The 22,320-nt window shown below is 42.4% G+C and overlaps 1 protein-coding gene across 1 annotated transcript in view; it reads right to left on the reverse strand.

Annotated features, from left to right (window-relative positions):
• The window catches only part of YWHAQ (tyrosine 3-monooxygenase/tryptophan 5-monooxygenase activation protein theta), a 38,023-nt gene extending 16,740 nt beyond the window's left edge, over positions 1-21,283 (reverse strand). The window contains exons 1-2 of the mRNA XM_045979881.1: positions 21,145-21,283; positions 20,386-20,743 (exon numbers count right to left, since the gene is read on the reverse strand). Of these exons, the coding sequence (XP_045835837.1) occupies positions 20,386-20,679 (294 nt within the window). The 5' untranslated portion in view covers positions 20,680-20,743; positions 21,145-21,283. The remainder of the gene's footprint in view (positions 1-20,385; positions 20,744-21,144) is intronic.
• Between the last annotated feature and the right edge of the window lie 1,037 nt (positions 21,284-22,320).

Raw genomic sequence — 22,320 nt, forward strand, 5'->3', positions numbered from 1 at the left:
TCTTTTAGAGGATTATCTACATTTTTAAGTATAGTGATTTTTTTTTTTAAACAAGTGTCTGCCTTTATGACTACACTTTCAAAAATCCGATGACTGAAAATTTGCTATCAGCAAGAAATGTTTCATTAGAATAATCTAGAATCTCAAATATTTCAATAGTTCACATCTATTTTAAAATAACTGACAAGGTGGGCGCCTGGGTGGCTCAGCGGGTTAAAGCCTCTGCATTCGGCTCAGGTCATGGTCCCGGGGTCCTGGGATCGAGCCCCGCATCGGGCTCTCTGCTTGGCTGGGAGCCTGCTTCCTCCTCTCTCTCTCTCTCTGCCTGCCTCTCTGCCTACTTGTAATCTCTATCTGTCAAAAAAATAAATCTTTAAAAAAAAAACCAAACTGACAAGGTGTAGGTTAATTTGAGGTATTTATTGGCATGACTTTAACCAAATCTAAATCTAAATTTAATCTACATGTTAATGACTCAGAAATTTGCCCCTTGCTTATTTGGGCAATTTACTTTACAGCTCTGTATCTCAGTTTATTCATCTATAAAACAGAGTTAATGCCAATCACTATTCACTGGGCCGTCGTGAAGATTAACTGAATTAATTCAAATTACTCCGAATACTGCTTGGTACATCAACCTCAAAGAACACATACCAACACACACCCCTTTCTCTCGCACACTAGACTGAGGGCTCCTCAACACATGCACTTGTACACACACAGAGCACCCTGGACGGGCCACGGGGACTTTAAACTTTACTTATTAAAAAATAAAATTTGCCTTGTGAACACAATGTGTTGACTCTCCTCCCCTACTCAATTTTTCTTAGAAAAAGCATTCAGTTGCATTAGGTTAGAAACCTGGGTATCATCCTGATGTTTCCTTTGGCCTTACTCCCCTAGCCCTCTGATATTCAGTGACTCAAACCCATGGATGTAATTTTATCCAAGTCCAGATTTCACTTGGAAACCTCAGACGAATAAGCATGGTATACTTTGGGAACAAGCATCTTCCTCTCCTGAACTGTAAACCACTGAAGGAGAAGACTTTGTCTAGTTTTGATATACCAAAGTTTGTATAGCAAATTAATAAAAATGCCAAGACTTGACTATAATCTGACATAATGGAAAATAAATATACTTTAAAAATAAGGATTAATCAATCAGAAAGAACAGAAAGAGACATGGAACAGAAGAGGATGAACAATCCAATATATAACCCGAGGAGTGTGAACCACAGTCCATCAACCCACTGGCAAAGGCATGCCCTCTGTGAACATCATGGCCATTACCATTTGAACAGCCACAGAGTTCCTCATCACGAGGCCACATTTACTAAACAACTTCCTGATGATGCCTTGATTTCCGTGTGAGTCTATCTGCCTACTGAAAGAGAACATACTGGTCATGCCAACACAGGTACTGCCAAGTTTTGTGCTGGTTATTCCTTAGTGTAAACGAGTAATGTTCTTGGTTTTATATACCAGTCACATGATCTTGACTGTTTGCCATCTACCCCTGAAACACCCCCCACTCCCGTCCAACACAGTGTGTTTGAATCCACAGGATAAAGGTCGTACTCTGAAGTGCAGGAAACTCAGGGAGGTAATACAACCCCTCCAGCAATCCACTCACACTCCCAACTTCTCTGCAGCGTTCCAGAGTTCAGTATCCTCGTACATTTGTAAATGATTTTCTACTAGATCTCAATATGCCCTCAACAGAAATAAATTTATTTCTAAACCTGTTTCTATACTTACATTCCTTATTTCTACTTATTATTCCACCATCCTCTTCCCTCTCCTAGCTACTCAAAGCCATGAGCAATGCCTCTGACTTTCACTCTCCTTTCCCCATCCCACCACCTGATGCCAAGCCCTACTGCTTCTGCCTCTCTAACAGTACGTTGATCTATCTTCTCAGTCTCATTCCTATTTCTATTACCCAAGTTAAGCGTATCATTACACCTCAGCTAATCCAATCACCTAGCTGATCTAGCAGGCTTTAGCGGTCTTCTCTCTCTAATCCATTTTATATACCCTGCTGCCAGATTAACCTTAAATTCCATTCTGGGTTTGTTAATAATCCCCTGTCCAAAAATCCCAAGGGCTGGTTAAAGAAGGAATAAATTTCTAGGCTCGCACTCATCATCCTCCAGAATCAGACTCTAACCTGTAGCCTCCAACTCACATAAATGGTAAAGAGATATTCATCCCCTCCGCCATTGCACGAGCAGGGTGAAGCTGAGAGAAAAATCCACCTTCCCAGTGTATGATATAGACTGGGCAGCACCGTCCTGACTGATGCCCGACCTTCACCATTCCTTCCACAGCAGGGAGGGCACGGAGCAACAGTGAGGTGCCTCCCAAATGCTGGAAGGAAAGCGAACCGGCAAGCGGAGCAGTAGAAGCCGGCAACAGCAGGCACTGGGGGCGAGTGCGAAAGCAAACACGGAGTAATCTCCAGCACTATTCTGAGGAGACGGTACTTAGGTCCATGAACACAGTCCACGGACACAGTAACAGCAGATTACCTCTACAGAGGCCGAATGCAGCAGGTGTCCGAGTAACGAGTCATTAAGATTATCCAACTATTGCCTTTTGTTGGATTTCTATGCTCACCAATTTCCAAATGCTAAATTCGATTCCTCCTGTAAGTGTATCCGTAGGAATAAACATGACTAGACCATCATACTCTCAGTTCCACTCTCACTGGACCAACAAGTCAGATGTGCAGCCCATCTAAGGGGACAAATCCTGGACTGTAACTGTACACGACTGCTGATTTAGTGATGTGGCACCCCCGCCAAATGAACGAATTCTTCCTTATCCTGACATTGGTGGCTGGGGGGGCGGGGGGCGGGAATCCTTGAGAAAGTGTTACTAGGCCATTACAGCAATAGTTGCTATTTATGAAAATTCATACAACTCCAGGGTACTCATGAATGTGCATGTGCGTTCTTGGGAGAAAGAATTGTTAGTGTTCGTGTTAGACTAAAAACCACCATTTATGTTCAAACTTTTGAAACGTAATTCGAAAGGTAACAAAGACCTAAAATTCAACACTGGCTGGGATATTTGTCAAATTTACAAATCAGTATGACTGCTGTGTCATGACAAATTGTCATCATGGTTAGAGAATAAACATGGATTCTTCAGACCCAAAGGGATATGTGCTACTCTAGTTATAATGAAAGTAAAAAAGTAAGCCAGATTAGTTCATACAATCAAGTGGTTACTTTTGTGGGCAAAAGAAAGTAAAGAGCTAAAAACCAAACAAACAAACAAAAATCACACGATAAACAAGCAGAGAGGGAAGGCAGAAAAAAAATCCAGGGCTCTCAATATTCAGTAAGAGAGAAAAAGCTTTATCTATTTCTCTGCCTCCTCCCCATGTGGGCAGGGGGGGAGGGCTGGGGAGCAAAGCAAAGTTTATTGAGCATATTAGGCTAAGATGGTCTTTCTATGACACAGAGCACTCCCTCTGCTCCCCTCAACAATTAGTACTTCACAAAACCAAAACAAATAAAATGCTCTTGTATAAGAATGTTCATCCTATCTTCCAACTCAGTTACAGAGCTATTATGACTACGGTGTTGAAGACACATACCAAAAAGAGTTTAAGACTCTAACACATAGAGGGGTGTCTATGAACTCCCATGTGCCAATACCAAAGAAAATCACCGTCCCTGTACCCTCACTTCACACAAAGCAGCTGACCCAATTCCAGATATGAGAAACAAATGTAATGCCCAGTCCTGTATCTCTGACCTGTCTGCTGTATGTCCTCACATTTTAGCAGGTGGATATTAAGTGGTCTTAACAGCAAGACAGGGATGTTAGACCCTCTGTTCAAAGATTCTCGACTCTCTGGCCAAGATACGCAGGTTTGGAATGACAGTTTAATACACCCAACTGGTAGTACCAACACTACTTTCTAAATGTGTCAATCTGTACAAAAAAACAATTAGGCATACACAACCACAAGATACCGATATTTACAGATCAGTGCTACCAAAAGGACCAAGGCTAATCCAGTGTCTGTACTTCCTTCCCCCTAGAGAACTTGCCATTTACTGGTATCCAGAAACTACTCTAGCCACTGATTTGCAAAGAAAAAGACAAATGACAGTGAGAAAACAAGTTTTCCTTAAAAGGAAACAAAACAAAACAGGAAGTCAAATTGTAAGTTTAGTACTGACAGACATCCTGATACCTAATAGAAAGCTGTTCTAGTAATTAAAAACAGGTTAAACTGCCTTGCTAACTTGGTCAAGTTTTGAGATATCCTAGGAAAACTACGAAAAAAAGGTAGTAGCTTACACTAGCAAAACACCAGTATACTTTCATATGAACTTTGTCTTTTGTTAAGTCTATGACAAATTGGATTAAGCCATTTCTACATTACAGAAATTATATAATTATTTGCAGACTAATTTTTCCATCTGTGGCTAAGCTATACCACATACAATTATCTCTGCAATATAAACATAAGCGCGCGTGCGCGCACACACACACACGCACACACACACGCACACACAGTGCTGCTCTAGTCTACCAGCCCTGTTATGGGGCACAAAGGGAAGAACAGAGTCAAAAGGAATTTAAGAAACTGTGGTAAGGGGGCGCCTGGGTGGCTCAGTGGGTTAAAGCCTCTGCGGTCTGCTCAGATCATGATCCCAGGGTCCTGCCCATCAGCTCTCTGCTCAGCAGGGAGCCTGCCCCCCACTCCTCCACCCCCCACCTGCCTCTGCCTACTTGTGATCTCTGTCAAATAAATAAATAAAATCTTAAAAAAAGAAAAAGAAAAAGAAACTGTGGTAAGAAAATTATTCTGCATTTGGAACTAAATTTGTATGGTTTACTGATTACATTCAACTGAACTACTGGGTACAGCACAAAAAATAACCTCGAAAAATAAAGTAGTGCTTATAGTATAGAGAGGAGAAAAGAAAGATGAAGTCCTTATTCTCACATACCCTTAAAGCTTACCAATACTGATCTGAATTGGTTGCAATTTATTTTGGGGGCAGCCACAAGAGGAACTCAGGACATAGGTAAACTCTAAACCTTACGGAATTTTGCCTCACAACAAGGCTTGGTGAGAAAGAAAATGTTACATTAATAGAACAACACATTCTTACACAGGGGAAAGAATTACAAAAGTAAGAAAGTTCACAATACAGAACAGGAAGTAGTTCCTTGTGGCTGGAGCAGAAGGAAGGAAGACTGAAAAAAGAGGCTGAAGTCTCCTAAGTCCCATCCAGGAACCTGGACTCCTGACATGGTAATAGCTACAAAATTCTAACAGTCAGTGATTATTTCATCCCCCAAGTCTTTTAAAGCAATAGAAGCATATATCGAAAGAGATAAAAGGCAGCTGCTCTAGCTCAAGAACATGGTTATGTCAGGCCCCAGTTTGCCCCTATTTCCAGACAAGAGAATCCGGAGAAAGGAGAGAGGATTTCCAAAGAATGGGGTCTGTAGAAGGAGGCTTTAAAACAAAGGCAGTGGAAACGGAAAGAGCACTTTTCTTTCTTTTTAAGATTTTATTTATTTATTTGACAGAGATCACAAGTAGGCAGAGAAGCAGGCAGAGAGAGAGGAGGAAGCAGGCTCCCTGCCAAGCAGAGAGCCCGATGCAGGGCTCAATCCCAGGACCCTGAGATCATGACCTGAGCCGAAGGCAAAGGCTTTAACCCAATGAGCCACCCAGGTGCCCCAAGAGCACTTTTCTAGACAAGTTGAATTTGAGTTCACAGCTAACTGGCCTCAGTTCTCATACAAGTAAACACATCTCATTTATCCATAACTACACACAGAATAGTGTAAGATAACAGATGTGAAAGTATCAATAAGCTGTAACTTGTAACTGACTACTGAACGACTGCAGGGGCCCCTAAATTATCTTGCAGGACATGTGTGATTTTAACACACAGAAACAGTAGACGGAAAGCCGTACAAGTGAGAATAGCAGTAAGCAGAGGGATGGAAACAAGCTCCAGAGTGTTTTGGGCAAACAATTGGCTGGAGCATTAGGATGGTGTAGCCACAAGTTTTCCTTAAGTGAATTTTTATGCCAAACCATTTGATTATTTTTTCCATAAGCTGAGAATTGCAGATCAAGGATATACTAATTAACATTTCAACAACTGGTGCAAGGCAACTGAATAGCCACATGGAAAGAACGAAGGTTGGATCCCTTTCTTCCCACCATATACAAAAACTGACTCAAAATGGACCAAAAACCTAAATGTAAAACCTAAGACGTTATAAATATTAGATGAAAACGTAAGTGTAAATCTTTGTGACTTTGGATTAGACAGTGGTTCCTTACATATTGCACCAAGAGCACAAGCAACCGAAAACAAGTAAGTTGGTCTTCATCAAAATTAACTTTCGTGTTTCAAAAGACACTATCAAAGCAAATGAAAGACAACCTACAGAATGGGAGAATATATTTGTAAATTATATAACTGATAAATGTATGGTATCCAGAATATATAAAGTACTATTACAACCCAACAAAGACAACCCAATTAAAAAATGATTAAGGATTTGAATTGACAATTCTACAAAGGCTGACAAATGGCCAGTGAGCATAGGAAAATATGCATAACATCCATTAATCATCTAGAAAATGCAAATCAAAAGCACTTCATATCCACTATGACTGTTGGTGAGGATGCAGAGATACTGGAAGTCTAGTGGAAATTTAAAATGGTGCAGGCATTCTGGCACTATGGCAAGTTCTCAAGTGGCTAAACAGTGTTATCATATGACCCAGGGATAGGACCAAGAGAACGAAAAGATGTCCACACAAAAACATGTACCTGGGGGGCCCCTAGCTGGCTCCGTTGGTGGAGCATGTGACTCCTGATCTCAGGGTTGTGAGCGAGTCCAATGTCGGGTATAGAGATTACTTAAAAATAAAATCTCAGGGTGCCTGGGTGGCTCAGTGGGTTAAGCCTCTGCCTTCAGCTCAGGTCATGATCCCAGGGTCCTGGGATTGAGCCCCGCATCGGGCTCCCTGCTCAGTGGTGAGCCTGCTTCCCTCCTCTCTCTGCCTGCCTCTCTGCCTACTTGTGATCTGTCAAATAAATAAATAAAACCTTTAAATAAAATAAAATAAAATAAAAATCTCAGGGGCACCTAGGTGGCCCAGTGAGTTAAGCCTTGGTTTTGGCTCAGGTCATGATCTCATGGGTCATGGGATCAAGCCCCATGTCAGGCTCTGTGCTTGACGACAAGTCTGCTGGAGATCATCTCTCTCTCCCTCTCTGCTTCTCTCTACCCTTCTCCCACTCATGCACTCACTTTCTCTAAAATAAATAAAATCTTTTTTAAATTTTCAAAAAAAAAAAAAAAAAGGGTACATGAATGCTCACAGTAGTATTATTTCAAATAGTCAAAAGATGGAAGCAACCCGAATGTCCAAAGACAGATGATTAGATAAAAAATGTGGTACATCCATACAATGGAATATTATTTAGGCATAAAAAGGCATGATGAATCTTTTTTTTTTTTTTAAGATTTTATTTAGTTGACAGAGATCACAAGTAGGCAGAGAGGCAAGGAAGCAGGCTCCCCACTGAGCAGGGTGACCGACACAGGGCTCCATCCCACGACCCTGAGATCATGACCCAAGCCAAAGGCAGAGGCTTAACCCACTGAGCCACCCAGGCGTCCCAGCATGGATGAATCTTTAAGACATTACAGTAAGTCAAAAGAGATAATAGAGTGTATGATTACATTTATGTGATGAAATGTCTAGAATAGGCAAATCTACAGAGAATGAAAGTAAATTAGTAGTTGTCAGGGCCTGGGGGAAGTGAAGAGGGGGGATAACTGCTAATGGGCATAGGATTTTTGTGATGATGAAAATAAATTAGATAATAGTGGTGCTGCATAATTTTGTGAATATGCTAAAAACCACTGAATCATATACTTTAAATAGGTGAATTTTAGAGTATTTGAGTTATATTTAATTAAAACAACTGGCTAGCTCAGTCAATAGAGTACATAAGACTCCTGATCTCTTGGCTTCAAGAGTTCAAGCCCAATGCTGGGCATGGAGTTTAATTAAAAAAAAAAAAAAAAAAAAAAAAAAAAGATAAATATGAACGGATACTCCCAAGTCATTAAATAAAGACAGTGGAGAAAAAAACTTCTCTAATATAAAGAGTATCTGCAACTAAGACAAACTATTTTGCAAGCATTTCTTCGAAACTAGAGGAAGATCATTAAGTTTCTTCAGAGGAAGAATAGGAAAAAAAAAAAGGAAATTACTTATATAGCATTCATTATTATGACTTTAAAATATAAGTACAATATCACTAAAATTTTGAGTGCATTGTCTTTGTCTTATTTTAGGAAATATTTAAAAACAGAACAAACAATAGTATACTACACACAGGATCAGATGATCAGAGAACACTTGTTAAATGAAAACTGTTCAGTTTTAGAGATTAATTTTTAACTTCCATCCATCCCTTCAATCCTGATTTCCCCACGAACTCTTTAATCATAAATTCTACTGCAGGAAAGCAGTATTATATCTTATGGAAAAATGTGTTTTGTTTTATTTTATTTTAAAAAAAAAAACTTTATTTTTGCACATGCGCACATGCCTGCTGGTACCGGGAGGGAGCAGAGGTAGAAGCCGACTCCCTGCTTCGGGGAGCCCAATATGGGACTGCATCCCAGGACCCTGGGATCGTCACCTGAGATATTAACCTACTGAGCCACCCAGGTGCTCCTATTTTATTTTTTTAAGTAAGCTCTATGCCCAACATGAGGCTTGATCTTACGACCCCCAAGATTAAGAGGTGCATGTTCTACCAACTGGGCCAGCCAGGAGCCTCCTATAGAAAAATATTTTAAAACAATTCTTAGTAGGTCCTCCAAAGACTCAAGATTCGGGGATATGCTGCTTTGGTATCTTCAAAGAAAACTTAAAGGAAACTATTTTCATCAATAACTGAAATAAGTTTTATAAACATCTGCCAGGCCATTTACATTAAAAGCAGAAATTCTCAGAAGTCTGTGTCAGACAAAAATGAATCACGAAGTGGTTTTTTTTGATTTCTACATAAAGAGGATCACCTTTTTTCTTCCCAAGAATGTACAGCTGGTTATAAAGGAAACAGAGGTACAGCCTGCTTAGTTATTCAAACTGTACCAGGTTACTCTGCACGCACTACAGATTAATCTATTTTTAAAAAGACTTTATTTTTAAGTAATCTCTATATCCAACATGGGGTTCGACTAAAACCCCAGATCAAGGGTTGCCACCCCTCCAACTGAGCCAACCAGGCACCTTGTTCAGCATATTTAAACACAGTAATAATTAAAGATAAAAAATTGTAACAAGAGTGCTCGCTTCGGCAGCACATATACTAAAAAATTGTAACAAGAAATAATATAAAAATAAATGTCATTTTCCTGACAAAGCTCATCTCTGTGCAAAATAAATGAAATGCAAACTTGGATATAGAAAAGATATTTGCCAAACAAATAAACACTACTATTTAAGTATTTTCTTTACTCTTCAACTTTGCCATTGGACACAGCCAATGCATACTCCTTTATTTCCTTCCCCAGTCGACTGAAGTTGTTACTCTCCCGATCATGTCTCTAATTAAATGGTTCCCAAGTTTTCTTCTACCTCAAATATCTTGGCAGGTATCGGGAAGGAGGAATAAATAAAAACTTCCCGGGGAACATTGGTATCTGATAAAGGGTCCCATCTCCATTTGAAGTCACTTCAACATAGCACCATTTCCCACTTCAAAAGTCAGTCCTGGATGTTTAATTATTATTTAAAAATTAAATAGAGTAAAAACTAAATTACATTAATAATAACTTTCATATAGCATGATTACATTAACTGGACACTCAATCATGACAAACTCTAAGTTTATGACATCACCAAGAACCAATACCTGGTCTCTGTAATGAGCCTTTGAATAATCTAAAGTATTTTCTGATTAAAGGATGCATAAACCCTTAACTGTAACCTTTCTAACCTCATCACTAGTCCATCAAATTACGACAGGGGAACACATGAATGGAAGATCTAAAAAATATATTGCTAGGGGTGCCTGGCTGGCTCAGTCGATGGAGCGTGTGACTCTTGATCTTGGGGTTGTGGTTCAAGGCCCACGCTGGGTGCAGAGTACTTTTTAAAAACAATCCTTCAATAAATAAATAAATAATATATTGTTAAATACTTAGAAATAGTACCAAGCTGAAAGATCAGAACGCTATATGTGTGTGTGTGTCTCTCTCTCTCCATGTATATGTGTGTGTGTGTATATCAGCAGGTATCTAATACTGTAGTCCTTTAAAGAACAAAACTTTTCTGAGCGTATTCAAGTAATGGCTGCTTGGGGAATGAGCAAAACAATATGGCAAGTGGGAGTACTAATAGGAGTTGAGTAACGCTAGCAAGAGCATCTTGGCCGGTATAAAGTCTAATCTAGGGGCGCCTGGGTGGCTCAGTGGGTTAAGCCTCTGCCTTCGGCTCAGGTCATGATCTCAGGACATGATCCTGGGATCGAGTCCCACATCAGGCTCTCTGCTCGGTGGCGAGCCTGCTTCCCTCTCTCTCTCTCTGCCTGCCTCTCTGTCTACTTGTGGTCTCTCTCTGTCAAATAAATAAATAAATAAAGTCTTTAAAAAAAAAAAAAGTCTAATCTAAACATCAGTATCATTAATTTTAAAGCATTTTCACTTACTTCCCCACTTGTTTCGCATGGTAACCTAGACATTTATAAACAGTGATCTAAGACTGTCCTTTAAGAGAAAAGCATTTATGTTAAATTTATATTAGCCCTTATAGTCAGGGTGACCAGGTGGCTCAGGTCATGATCCCAGAGTCCTGCATCAAGTTCCTTGCTCAGTGGGAAGCCTGCTTCCCCTTCTGCCTGCTGCTCCCCCAGCTTGTGCTCTCTCTCTCCAACAAATAAAACCTTAAAAAAAAAAGTCCTTAGACTTATGTTCTTACCACCTGTACCACTGTTTCCCCACTTCTCCAAGTAAAGCCTACGTAAACATACAGGAGAGGGAAGGAATGTTCACAGTTAAAGTTAGTAAACTAAGGATAATACATGAGACATGTTTATTACCAAATCCAATTGGAGTAAAATGTACAGAGAACAAAAAGATCATGGAAAACAGCTCATGTGAACAGAACATGTGAAAAAGACAGTGAAGATCTGTGTGAAAGACAAGTCTCCTTGAGATGCTTCCGTCTTCAGTCGTGCTGGCTAACAGACCTAGCTCCAAAAGCTTTGTAACTTTCAAACCTAAATGAAACCAACTGCAAAAGATCATTACCTACATATTTCATTCATGCCAACTCGACTTTGGGCTTGGGAATTCAGGAGTAAAAAGAGATCATCTTAATCTTTTACTACTATTCTCAATATAAGGAAGCAGAAGTCATTCCAACATACCAGTTCTTTAATTTTTTTTCAGGAATAGGGACTCTTTATTACTCAATATCTAAAATCACGGGGCGCCTGGGTGGCTCAGTTGGTTAAAGCCTCTGCCTTCGGCTCAGGTCATGATCCCAGGGTCCTGGGATCGAGCCCCGCATCGGGCTCTCTGTTCTTCAGGGAGCCTGCTTCTTCCTCTCTCTCTGTCTGCCTCTCTGCCTAGTTGTGATTTCTGTCAAATAAATAAAATATTTAAAAAAAAAATCTATAAAATCAACTTTTCCTTTTTCTTTGTTACCAAGTCTGTGACTTTTCCTGGTCCCCAAACCTATATTCTAATTTAAGGGATGAAGGGATGGGCAGTGAGAAGGGAGGAGGCTTTATAAATTTCATTATCACCACATAATGAATGACAACTACTCAGAAAACTGCTCCAACACCTGGTGATGATAGGCGATGATTAGCAAGTTTCAATGCAGAATCCCCACAGTGTAGCAATTTTCAAAGTGTGGTATGGGGAACTTTAGGAGTCTCTTGCACTCTTTGGGGAAGGGGCACGAAGTCAAACCATTTTCACAATATTAAGATGCTATCTGCTCTTTCATGGTCACTGTTAGATGAGTGGAGTTTTCCAGAAGCTGTAAGAGATGGGATACTGCAATAGACATAATGTAAAGCAACACCGCTATTTACTTTTCTCTTAAAAGTTATTATTCCACTTATATGAAGTATTTAGAGTAGTCAAATTTAGAGATGGAAAGGAGAATGCTGGTTGACAGAAGGGGAGAATAAGGAGTTCAGTTGGAGAAGATGAAAAAGTTCTGGAGATGGACGGTGGTGATGGTTGCACAAAGTCAATGTACTCCATGCCCCAGAACTGTACACTTAAAATAGTAAATTTTTAGGTTATGTATATTTCACCACAATTTTTTTTAAAGATTTTATTTATTTGACAGACAGATCACAAGTAGGCAGAGAGACAGGCAGAAAGAGAAGGGGAAGCATGCTCCCTGTTGAGCAGAGAGCCCAATGCGGGGCTCGATCCCAGGACCCTGAGATCATAAGCTGAGCTGAAGGCAGAGGTTTTAACCAACTGAGCCACCTAGGCTCCCCTATTTCACCACATTTTTAAAGCCACACAGTATGTTAATTTCTAATGAGTTGATTACTTCAAATGCATTCTAAATGGATTATGAAATTCTCACTTTTAATTTCTACTAATGTAAACATCTACAGGTATAATCTATACAAACAAAAGCTTTCAGGCTCCACAATATTTTTAGGTTTGTAAAGATGTCTCTTGAGTCCAGTAAGTTTGAAAACCACTGCCCTAGAGGTAGGGTTGGCTGGCTCAGCCAGCACAGGACTTTTGATCTTGAGGTGGTGAGTTTGAGCACCACACTGGGCAAACAGTTTACTAAGAACGAAACAAAGACAAAAAGACACTGCCACAAAAAACACTGACCAATACTCAGTTAGGTAAGTCTTGCAACTCCATCAATCTAATTAACATTCATCACCAAATAAAACAAAAGAATTGGTGCCAAATCTAACAGTCCTTTCTCTGAGGGGATACTGATACTTTTCTACATACACGCTTGTATCTTGACATCAGTAAGACCTAAGTTTCACTCTTTATCTTGCCATCGGTTTTAAAGACAGTCAATCGCAGCAGTGTAAAATGTCAAATCCCTAATTCACGGCAACCACCAGCTGCAGCAAACACCCCTACACCCACCACCCAGACTTTACTACTAACCTCTTGCCACACTTGCTTTATCACATACCCAACCATCTGTTAGTCTTCGTGTAAACTGAACACACCGGTATGTGCATCACTGGTTTTTTTCCCTCTTGAAGCAGAATTTAAATAGAGTGAAAGGCATAAACGTTAGATGTACATTTGGTGAGTTTTCACAAATGCAGACACCGGTGGCACTCAAACCCATATCAACATAAAGAACACTCCCATCACCGCGAAAGTTCCCTCCAGTCAAGTCAAACTCTGCCTCCATCCCCAGAGAGGCCACCATTCTTCTGACTTTTCACCCACGGACTACTTTTGCTTGCTCTAGAATTTCATATAAATGAAATTACAAACGTACTTTTAATCTTTTCATTGCTGTTGTTAAAGATTTTATTTATTTATTTGACAGACACCTCCAGAGAGGGAACACAAACAGGGGGAGTGGAAGGGGAGAAGCAGTCTCCCAGTTGAGCTGGGAGCCGGATGCGGGGCTCGATCCCAGGATCCTAGGATCATGACCCAAGCCAAAGGCAGATGCTTAATGACTGAGCCACCCAGGCATCCCCATAATGTACTTTAAAAAAAAAAAAATTGTATTTATTTCAGAGAAAGTGCACTCACACAGAAGCGACGGGGAAGAGGGGGAAGTGGCAGAGTGAGAGTCAGAAGCAGACAAGCAGACTCAGGAGCCCGATGAGGGGCTTGATCCCAGGACCCTGAGATCATGACCTGAGCTGAAGGCAGACAATTAACCGACTGATGTACTTTTCTGCACAGCTGCCTTTACTTATTATCATATTTTTGAAAGTCATCTATATCATAGTGTATATCAAGTCCATTCCTTTTTATTGCTGAGTAGTATTCCAGCATGTGAATATACCACAGTTTACCCACTTAACTATTAATGGACTGTCACCAGTTTTTTGTTCTTAAAATAAAGCTGTCATAAACATTCTTGTCCAGGTCTTTTTCTGGACCTGTCCCTTCATCCCTCTTGTGTAACTACTTAGGAGGGAAAAACCTTCTTAATTATGGAGAATTTCAAACATACGCACGAGAGAGAATAGTTTAATGGATTCCCATTGAAGCCAGCTCCCCCTGTACTGATTTAGAAATCCTCTTGTTTCATTTATGTCCCCACCCATTATTTAGAGGTCCTAGATAGCATCATCAGCATTTTTTCTTTAAATACCTCAACATGCAAACAATGTTTTCAAATCTGGTCAGATTATTTATCATGAAATATTCAAGAACTTTCATCATTGATTTACCTACATGGATTAAGAGCTTAAAGTATCAATGGATAAACTATAATTTTTCTTCTCTTTATCTTTTAAATGATGCCTTCTCTACCACCCCTCCTTAATACCTAGAGAGTCAATGGTACAAAGATACATTCTGTTCTTACTCTGAAACAACTAGAGCTAAACACAAAACCTGGTATTGAGAAATATCACATAAAAATATCAGTATGATCAAGCCGATCTCCCAACTGTTAAGCACCCTGAATTAACTAACCCCATGCTATGGTACCATTTTATAAGTGAAACTGAACATGAGACTTAAAAAAAGGTCTGGTAACTAGCCCTTTCTAAGAACAAAGGTAGTTTTCATTACCTCCAATACTGAACAAGGAGGTAAAATTTGAACCCTTCCAGTCACTAGATTTTTGTTAGCCTTACAAACCCATCTGTGCTGGAAATAAGGAGAAATGGCCATTCTCCACGACTGCTGCTGACCGTGGAAATGCACACAATCTTCGCAGAGGGCCATGTGGAAAAAAGAAAAGCCCATCTTTTGATCTGGAAATTTCACTTCCAAGAACTTAACCTAAGTAAATCCCAGCACAAAGCGTGCAGCAAGGATGTTCTTCCCAGTGTGGTTTATAATGGAGAAAAACTGTTTACAACTTAAATGTTCAACAGAGCATTACTATAATTAAGCAACACCCACATAAACACACACCAAGGGTTTAAAAGCCTAAAACCACATAATGCATATGTACATAAAAACAGCATATATGTTACCAATGAGAGGAGAACACTTGCTGTTCATCAATTTTAATCACCTCTTTCTAATAAGTTTCATTATAATTTCAGCTGCATCTTCTTAATCTGTGCCAAGTTTTTCAAAGAGCAAAGCTTAGAGCTTTGGATACACATGATACACATCCTTGAAAATACAGGACTCAATGATTAAGTTCCAGAAAAGTGAACTCTAGAATTAAAATAGCATGCACACAACAGTAACAAGAAAGAAAAATGAAATCTAGACAAAATGTTCTGACAAGATGCCAGCATGTTAGTAAGAACTCAAAGGGAGGGGCGCCTAGGTAGCTCAGTGGGTTAAGGGTCTGCCTTGGGCTCCCCCCCCCCACTCTCCTTCCTGCTCCTATTCTCTATCCCTGTTTTTTTTTTCTCTAATAAATAAAATCTTTTAAAAAAAAGAAGAAGAAGAACCTGAATGAAGCATTGCACAATCCAGCACAACGTCATACTGCTCACTTTATCCATGATCCAGCCCAGAGCCCCTCAAGCTTGGCCTCACAGACACTTTGGGCTAATTCTTTACTGCTGTGGCTTTCCCCGTGCATAAGATGATGCTTAGAGGCATTCAAACCTCTAACTCATCCTATGTTAGTAGTAGCCCTCCCATTCTTGACAAGCAAAAAATGTTTCCAGAACTTCCTAAAATGTCCGCTGAGGGTAAATTCACCCTGGCTGAGAACCACTCGACTAACTTTTACACGTGTATGTCTGTATGCACAACATTCCATTCCATCTCACTCTTCGAAAAACAACTCTTGGCTTCAAGGAGCTAATAATCTAAAGGCAAAAGATGCTATAGAGTCAAGAAGTTTTAGAACTTTATTGCAATATCCTGTATATAAGGAGGGCTTCAAAATTAAAGACTCTGGGAGTTTTGCCCACCACAGACCTATCTTCCCTCCTTCACAACTTACAGACATAATATAATGGCTTATATTAAACTGAACAAATTCCTTGCAACAGAGATTCACACTGTAATCTTCAGTCAGCTACCCTATATTTAGGGCCAAATGGATTTCATGATTTCATCCAGTCATACCACTTGAGTTCAAATCCCTGCTCTACCATTTACTAACTCCATGATGTTGTCCAAGTTACTTAACTTCCTTATGCCTCAGATCTCTCAAGTTTAAAACAGAAGTAATACAATCAACTTAACTTATGGGAACAAGGTGAATATAAAATGCTTAAAATAGTGCTTAGTGTTTAGTAAGTGCCCAATAAGTATCCGTGATTTGGTATTATTTTAACTAGAAGCCCATTAAGGCAGGCACCATGGTCACCAATTTATAGATGAAGGAACAGGCCAAGAGATTAAGAAACTTGCCTGTGGTCACGAAACTGTAAGGCTATGGTGCAATGATTCAAAAACAGTCCGTATGATTCCAGGGTCCATAATTTTTCCATTATGTCAATAAAACTACATTAAGATTCATTAACTATCAAGATCAGTCTTACTTCAAAATAACCAACACAAGACATTTTCAGTAAAGATGAATTTGGAACCCTTAACTAAATTCTAGCGTTTTACTGAATTAAAGTCACACTGCTTTTACACAGGAACACAGACAATGTTCAGTTTTGTTATCCCATCTTAAATGGTTCTTATTTATATGCACCTTAGTTTCAGACATTATTTATATGTTACACCAAAGCAGCTTATTAAGATTAGTCTACTAAGAGACCATCAACACCCAAGGATAACACGGGGCTGTCTGAGACAGAGGTTATCTTGTACACATTCACGAAGTGTCTTGTTCTTACTCCAAGGTCACCGACTTTGTAAATGACAGATTTTGTTCCCAAGTCCCAGAAGGCTCTGGTGAAACTCTGGGTTTCTCTGATTTGCCCTTATCTTACACCTAAGTCCTTAATGACTCCCAAACACGCCACAGAGCTATGTACACTTGCTGGCTGTCATATAACTTCTTAATCTTTCTTGCTTAAACTTTGCTCCTCCCCATAAACCAACAACTGGGTGCATAACCTCCTTCTCCTGAAACCGTTTCACTATAGTTGTTAGTTTTCCAACATTACATACACTGTCAATGACCCATTCCTCAACCTGGACTTTTAAAAATTATTCATCTTAGAGCTGGAAGAAAGTCAGAACAGGCGTCAAATGGCTAGGACCTGTATGTAGAACTTTCTGGCCCTCCAAAATGAGAATGAAAAGTGGCCCAGACGCCTGGGTGGCTCAGTGGGTTAAGCCGCTGCCTTCGGCTCCGGTCGTGATCTCAGGGTCCTGGGATCGAGTCCCGCATGGGGCTCTCTGCTTAGCAGGGAGCCTGCTTCCCTCTCTCTCTCTCTCTGCCTGCCTCTCTGCCTAGTTGTGATTTCTCTCTGTCAAATAAATAAATAAAATCTTTAAAAAAAAAAAAAAAAAGTGGCCCAGAAATTTAGCTCAACCCTCTGGTTTTACAAACAACACTGAGACACGGGTAACTGTGTGAAATCTCTAAGCTAAGACAAGTCTTGGAGATAAAGAGTTTGGTCTTGGCCATTTGGGCCTCTTAATCTGCTCTGCTCTTCTGCTTACTCATTCGGATTTTAACATTCCCCCTGCCTCTGCCGCTCAGTATCCTCTCTCAGTACAGTGATGATCCGCTGTGATCCGAATAACCCCACTCCCGGCCCACTGGTCTGTAGCAGAGAAGGAGGCTGAGAATCTCTGGCATTTGGGACAGAACTTTTGCCCATCCTTCAGGTTACTCTTTACTGGTCTTTGTAACAAGTCAGTCGTACTCACTTTCTCTGCCCGAGATTCATCTTCCTGCTCACCAAAGGAAAAAAGAGAAAATCTCATTTCAGCACCCAGGTTCAGAAATCTCACTCTTCTTTCCTCAGTATTTTGGTAGACTTTGCATTAAATTACTAACTTATCGGTCATCAAAGTCTTGCTCACTAGTCCGTCGCTTCCTCCTTGTCAGTTAAGGCTACGAGCAGGTAATGAGCACTCACACCGTGAATTCTACATACCGCAGCACGTCCGCCGTTCAAAACTCTTCACCTCCCTCCCTGTCAACCAAATGAAAACATCTCACTCTTGACCTTCTCTTATATGGTTCCCACCTTTCTTTCCTGATTCTCCTCCAACAAAGCTCACTCCAAAAACCACGCTTTGTGAAGCCTTTCCTGAGGGTTTCAATTTCCTTGGAGCTATGTAGCATTTTGTTCATGAGCACCCTATGGGAATTATGTATCTGGGATTTTTCACAGGCACTCCGTGTTATCAATTATTAGAGGACAAAATCTACGGTTCTTAGTTTTGTTCTTCGCCATACTGCTTAGCTAAGTGCCTGGCACATACACCAAGCTCTCAGATACAGTTGCCAACTTGAAGATGGGCTTTCCCAGGATTTCTTTATGGGCTGCACATCAAGTAACAAGTAGTTTCTGAAGCCACATTTTGTTAGTAAAAATATTTTACTTACACCCTTGGCATCTCTAATCAAACTAAATTCTATTTCACTTGGCAGAGAAAAACTGTCCTCCTTCCAGGGGTTCTCTCCTGTACTTGGCCTCTCTTTCAAGTCACTTGTCAACGAAACACAACTCTTCTCTACTTGTGCCATCATAAAAACTAAATTTCTAAGAACCACAAAATAAAGATATTCCTTCGGCCCGGAGTTCACTTGCAGGAGAACAGGAAAAGCTCTGTGGTAATTCTGAATGGGGACAAGGTAAGTAATAAAATGCGAAATAATGAAACTGAAGAGAAAGAGACTGAAACGTGCTGTAGGAGCCACCAAAGTAGGACATACAGAGAGAAGCCTCTCCTCAACGTAACGGAATCTGCAGGAGTATTCCCTTGCTAAGAGAGTCGGCGTTGTGAATAACCATTATGATACGCTACTGAAGTCTGCCATCACTTTCAAGTTGGCAAATTTCTTGAAGACAAGTTGCAGCAATTCAGTTTGAAAAGCTTTTAAAGTGCCTCTCCCATGCCAGCCCCAGAGTGGAGCTAAGACCTATAAATATAAAGTACACTCTGTGCACTGCCCCTTTACCTGCTAGCTCCGTTAGCCATAATTGTGACCAGATCACCCACTATTTGTATTAAAAACCGAGGTTAAAGAAGTAAAAAAGAAAATTTCCTGCCACATGTTATCTGATGGGGCAAGAAAGAGAGGGCTGGGAAGGAAAGAAGCATTTTCTCTTCTATGGCTTCCTGAATAATCACCAATCTAGCATGCTTGCCTAAAATGCCAAGAATCAGAAGGCCGTTTGTAAAAATGGTACTTAAAAAAAAAAAAAAAAAAACACTCCAGGATATAACGCTGGCATTTAAAATTTAAAAACTTATGTTACTGATCAAAAGCTCCAATGCCGTGACAAAGCTAAAAATATCCTCTCCCTCTCGTAAGAGTGAATCAGAGCGGTCACCTACTCCACCCAATGGCCGCCCTTGTTAAGTCTGGACAGTTCAAAACCTGGAAAGCTTTCCTTGCCTGCTCCACACCAGAAATGAATTTGATCGACACATTAGTGTTTAAGTGTAGCAATAGCAATAGCAATAGCAAGACAATGTTACCAAACACTGAAATTTATCAGGACATTTTGTCCTTTGGATTTATCCGTACCTTCTTCACAGTTACCGAATTTTCCCCACCCCCTCCGCTCCTTTTAGCACGGAAAAGCTCAACAGATAACTGTTACTTGAAAAATGAAGTATCTGTTCAGATTTGCGAAGTAAATTTCCATTACTAGGTTTGGGACGAAAACCTACTACACACACACTGCAGCTCTCGAAAAGGTGCGTGCACCTTCTTTCAAACAGGCCGGAGCCCGTGAGTTGATTCCGTTCGTTTAAAGGGGTTCCCAGATCGCCTCAGTACGCTTGAGAAAAGGATTTTCAGTCTTGCACAAACCTACTTGGATGTTTCAAAGTTACAGTGTTTGGAAAAGCAGCTTTTTGAGTGCTAAGAACTGAAAGAGCAGCACATCCAGGAGGGCCAAGGCTAACCTTGTCAAACCCTCCACACGTCGGCCGACGACTAGGCAAGCCCCGGCGCACGTCTCTTTCCCGTTCCCATGAAATTCTCAATGAAAGACTTCACACACAAAAGGGCCTTGGCGCCCCAGTCGCACAATTCCCGGGCTCCCGCCGCCCGGTCTCTCCCCAGCCCGGACCAGCGCAGCAGACTCACCAGCACCGTGGTGCAGATGGACCTCAGCTCGGACTCCACCTTCTCCCGATAGTCCTTAATCAGCTGCAACTTCTTGTCCGAGGTGTCGGTTTTCTGCTCGATGCTCGAGATGACCCTCCAGGCGGACCTGCGGCCGCCGACCACGTTCTTGTAGGCCACCGAGAGCAGGTTGCGCTCCTCGTTGGACAGCTCGGCGCCCTGCTCGGTCACGGCCTTCATGCAGGTGGCCATGTCGTCGTAGCGCTCGGCCTGTTCGGCCAGCTTCGCCTTCTGGATCAGCTCCGTCTTCTCCATGGGGACGCGGAGAGGAGAGCGAGGGCGAGCACCGACCCGGATCGGGAGGAGGCGTGCGGACGGCCTGCGGGCGGGCAGGGGCGCAGACAGAAAGGCGGGGGCGGCGCCGTCAGACAATGCGCCCGCCGCCCCGGGCCGCCCGCCGCCAGCCGCCCGCCAGCCGCCCCTTTTGTCCGTCCCCGCACGCGCCGCCCAGTTGAATTTCCCTCCCCCGCCCACGCTCCCCGCCGGCGCCCGGGAGGCCGAGGGGCGCCCCGCGGAGGCGGCCCGCGGCAGGGGAGGAGGAAGGGCCGCTCCCGCGCCCGCCCGGCCCAAGATGGAAGCGGCCGTTGGCCCACACCTTGCCGCCAGAGCGGTCCCTGAGGAGCGCGGCGTCGAGGCCGGCCGCTCCCGGGGGCCGGCCTCCCGCCCTGCCCTCAGGCCCTGCCAGGCCCAGGAAGGGCCAGGGGCGACGGCCTCGCTCACCTTCACGTCTCCGCGGCCGCGGCGCGAGTCCCACCACTTTGATCCGCTTTTGGCTTTAGCCGAGGACCCTCCCGTCTCAGCCTACCCCGGAGCCGAGGGGCGGGCCGCCGCGCCGCGGCCCTCGCTCCCGCTGCCCAATGACGTGCCGAGCTGCTCCCGAGAGTCCCGCCTCCGGCTCCGCGGCTGGCCAATGAAGACTGAGCGCGCGGAAGGGGGCAAAGAGGGCGGGGCGGGAGGGGAAGCGGAGGCTAGGAGGGTGGGTCGGCTTGGGCAAGTTCGGTTGGCCGGCAGGCTGCGGCTTCGGCCACGGGGTTTCCTCCAATTAGATCCAGGGTAAAAGGACGTCACTGTTGCCATGGCGATGCTGTTACCAACTCCCCTCATCCTCCCCGCCACCCCCAGCACTTGTGGGTGCGGCACGGGAGCGGGAGGCTCGCCCCACGTCTCCCGAGGTGGCCGCGTCCCCTGCTGCGGCACCGCTGCAGATGGTGCATTGCATCTTGTGGGCTAATGCCGCTGCGGCTCTCCTCGGCCCCGCTGAGCAGGGCCCGGGATGGTGACAGAAGCGGCTGTGGGTCGCATGAGCTCCGTTCTTTCCTCCACCTTCCCGTTCGTGACAAAGGTCTGGAGCTCCATACCCTGAACCCAGCCCTGAATGACGTTGCGATTGGAGCTCCGAATTAGAAATAATCCCATCCCCATTGAAGAGGAATTCGTCCCTGGAGAAAGTCGCTTAAGAACGACTTTTTAGGATCAGCTCAAGTTTTCAGACGGGCACCTAAAGCCAAAAATTCCCTTGTAAAATTCCCAAGAAACTCCAGGCAGGTCTCTCCCGCAATGGCCGGGTATTCTGATTTTATTCTGACACTCGGGATAATCCGGAGTAAAGCACGCATTGAACACCCCTGCCTGCCCAAAGCAGCTGTTCTTATATCTCCGTCTAGTCTTTCCAGGTTATTGTCTAAATACATATTTTTTTCACATCGTTTTATGCGTAAATGGGTTTTATTTTCTGATGTTATTTTTGAGAGGACACTAGAAAACCTAGACTTCCAGATGCTCACTTTTGACTTCTCCTAGACTTTTCCTGTTCAGACCCTTCCGAAGTGAGAAAGTTTGCCCCAGATGCCTTTTATTGGGGTCATCACTAGCACTTTCTTTTCTCTTTGCACGAGG

Source organism: Meles meles, chromosome 15 (genome assembly GCF_922984935.1).
Source record: "Meles meles chromosome 15, mMelMel3.1 paternal haplotype, whole genome shotgun sequence".
NCBI lineage: Eukaryota > Metazoa > Chordata > Mammalia > Carnivora > Mustelidae > Meles > Meles meles.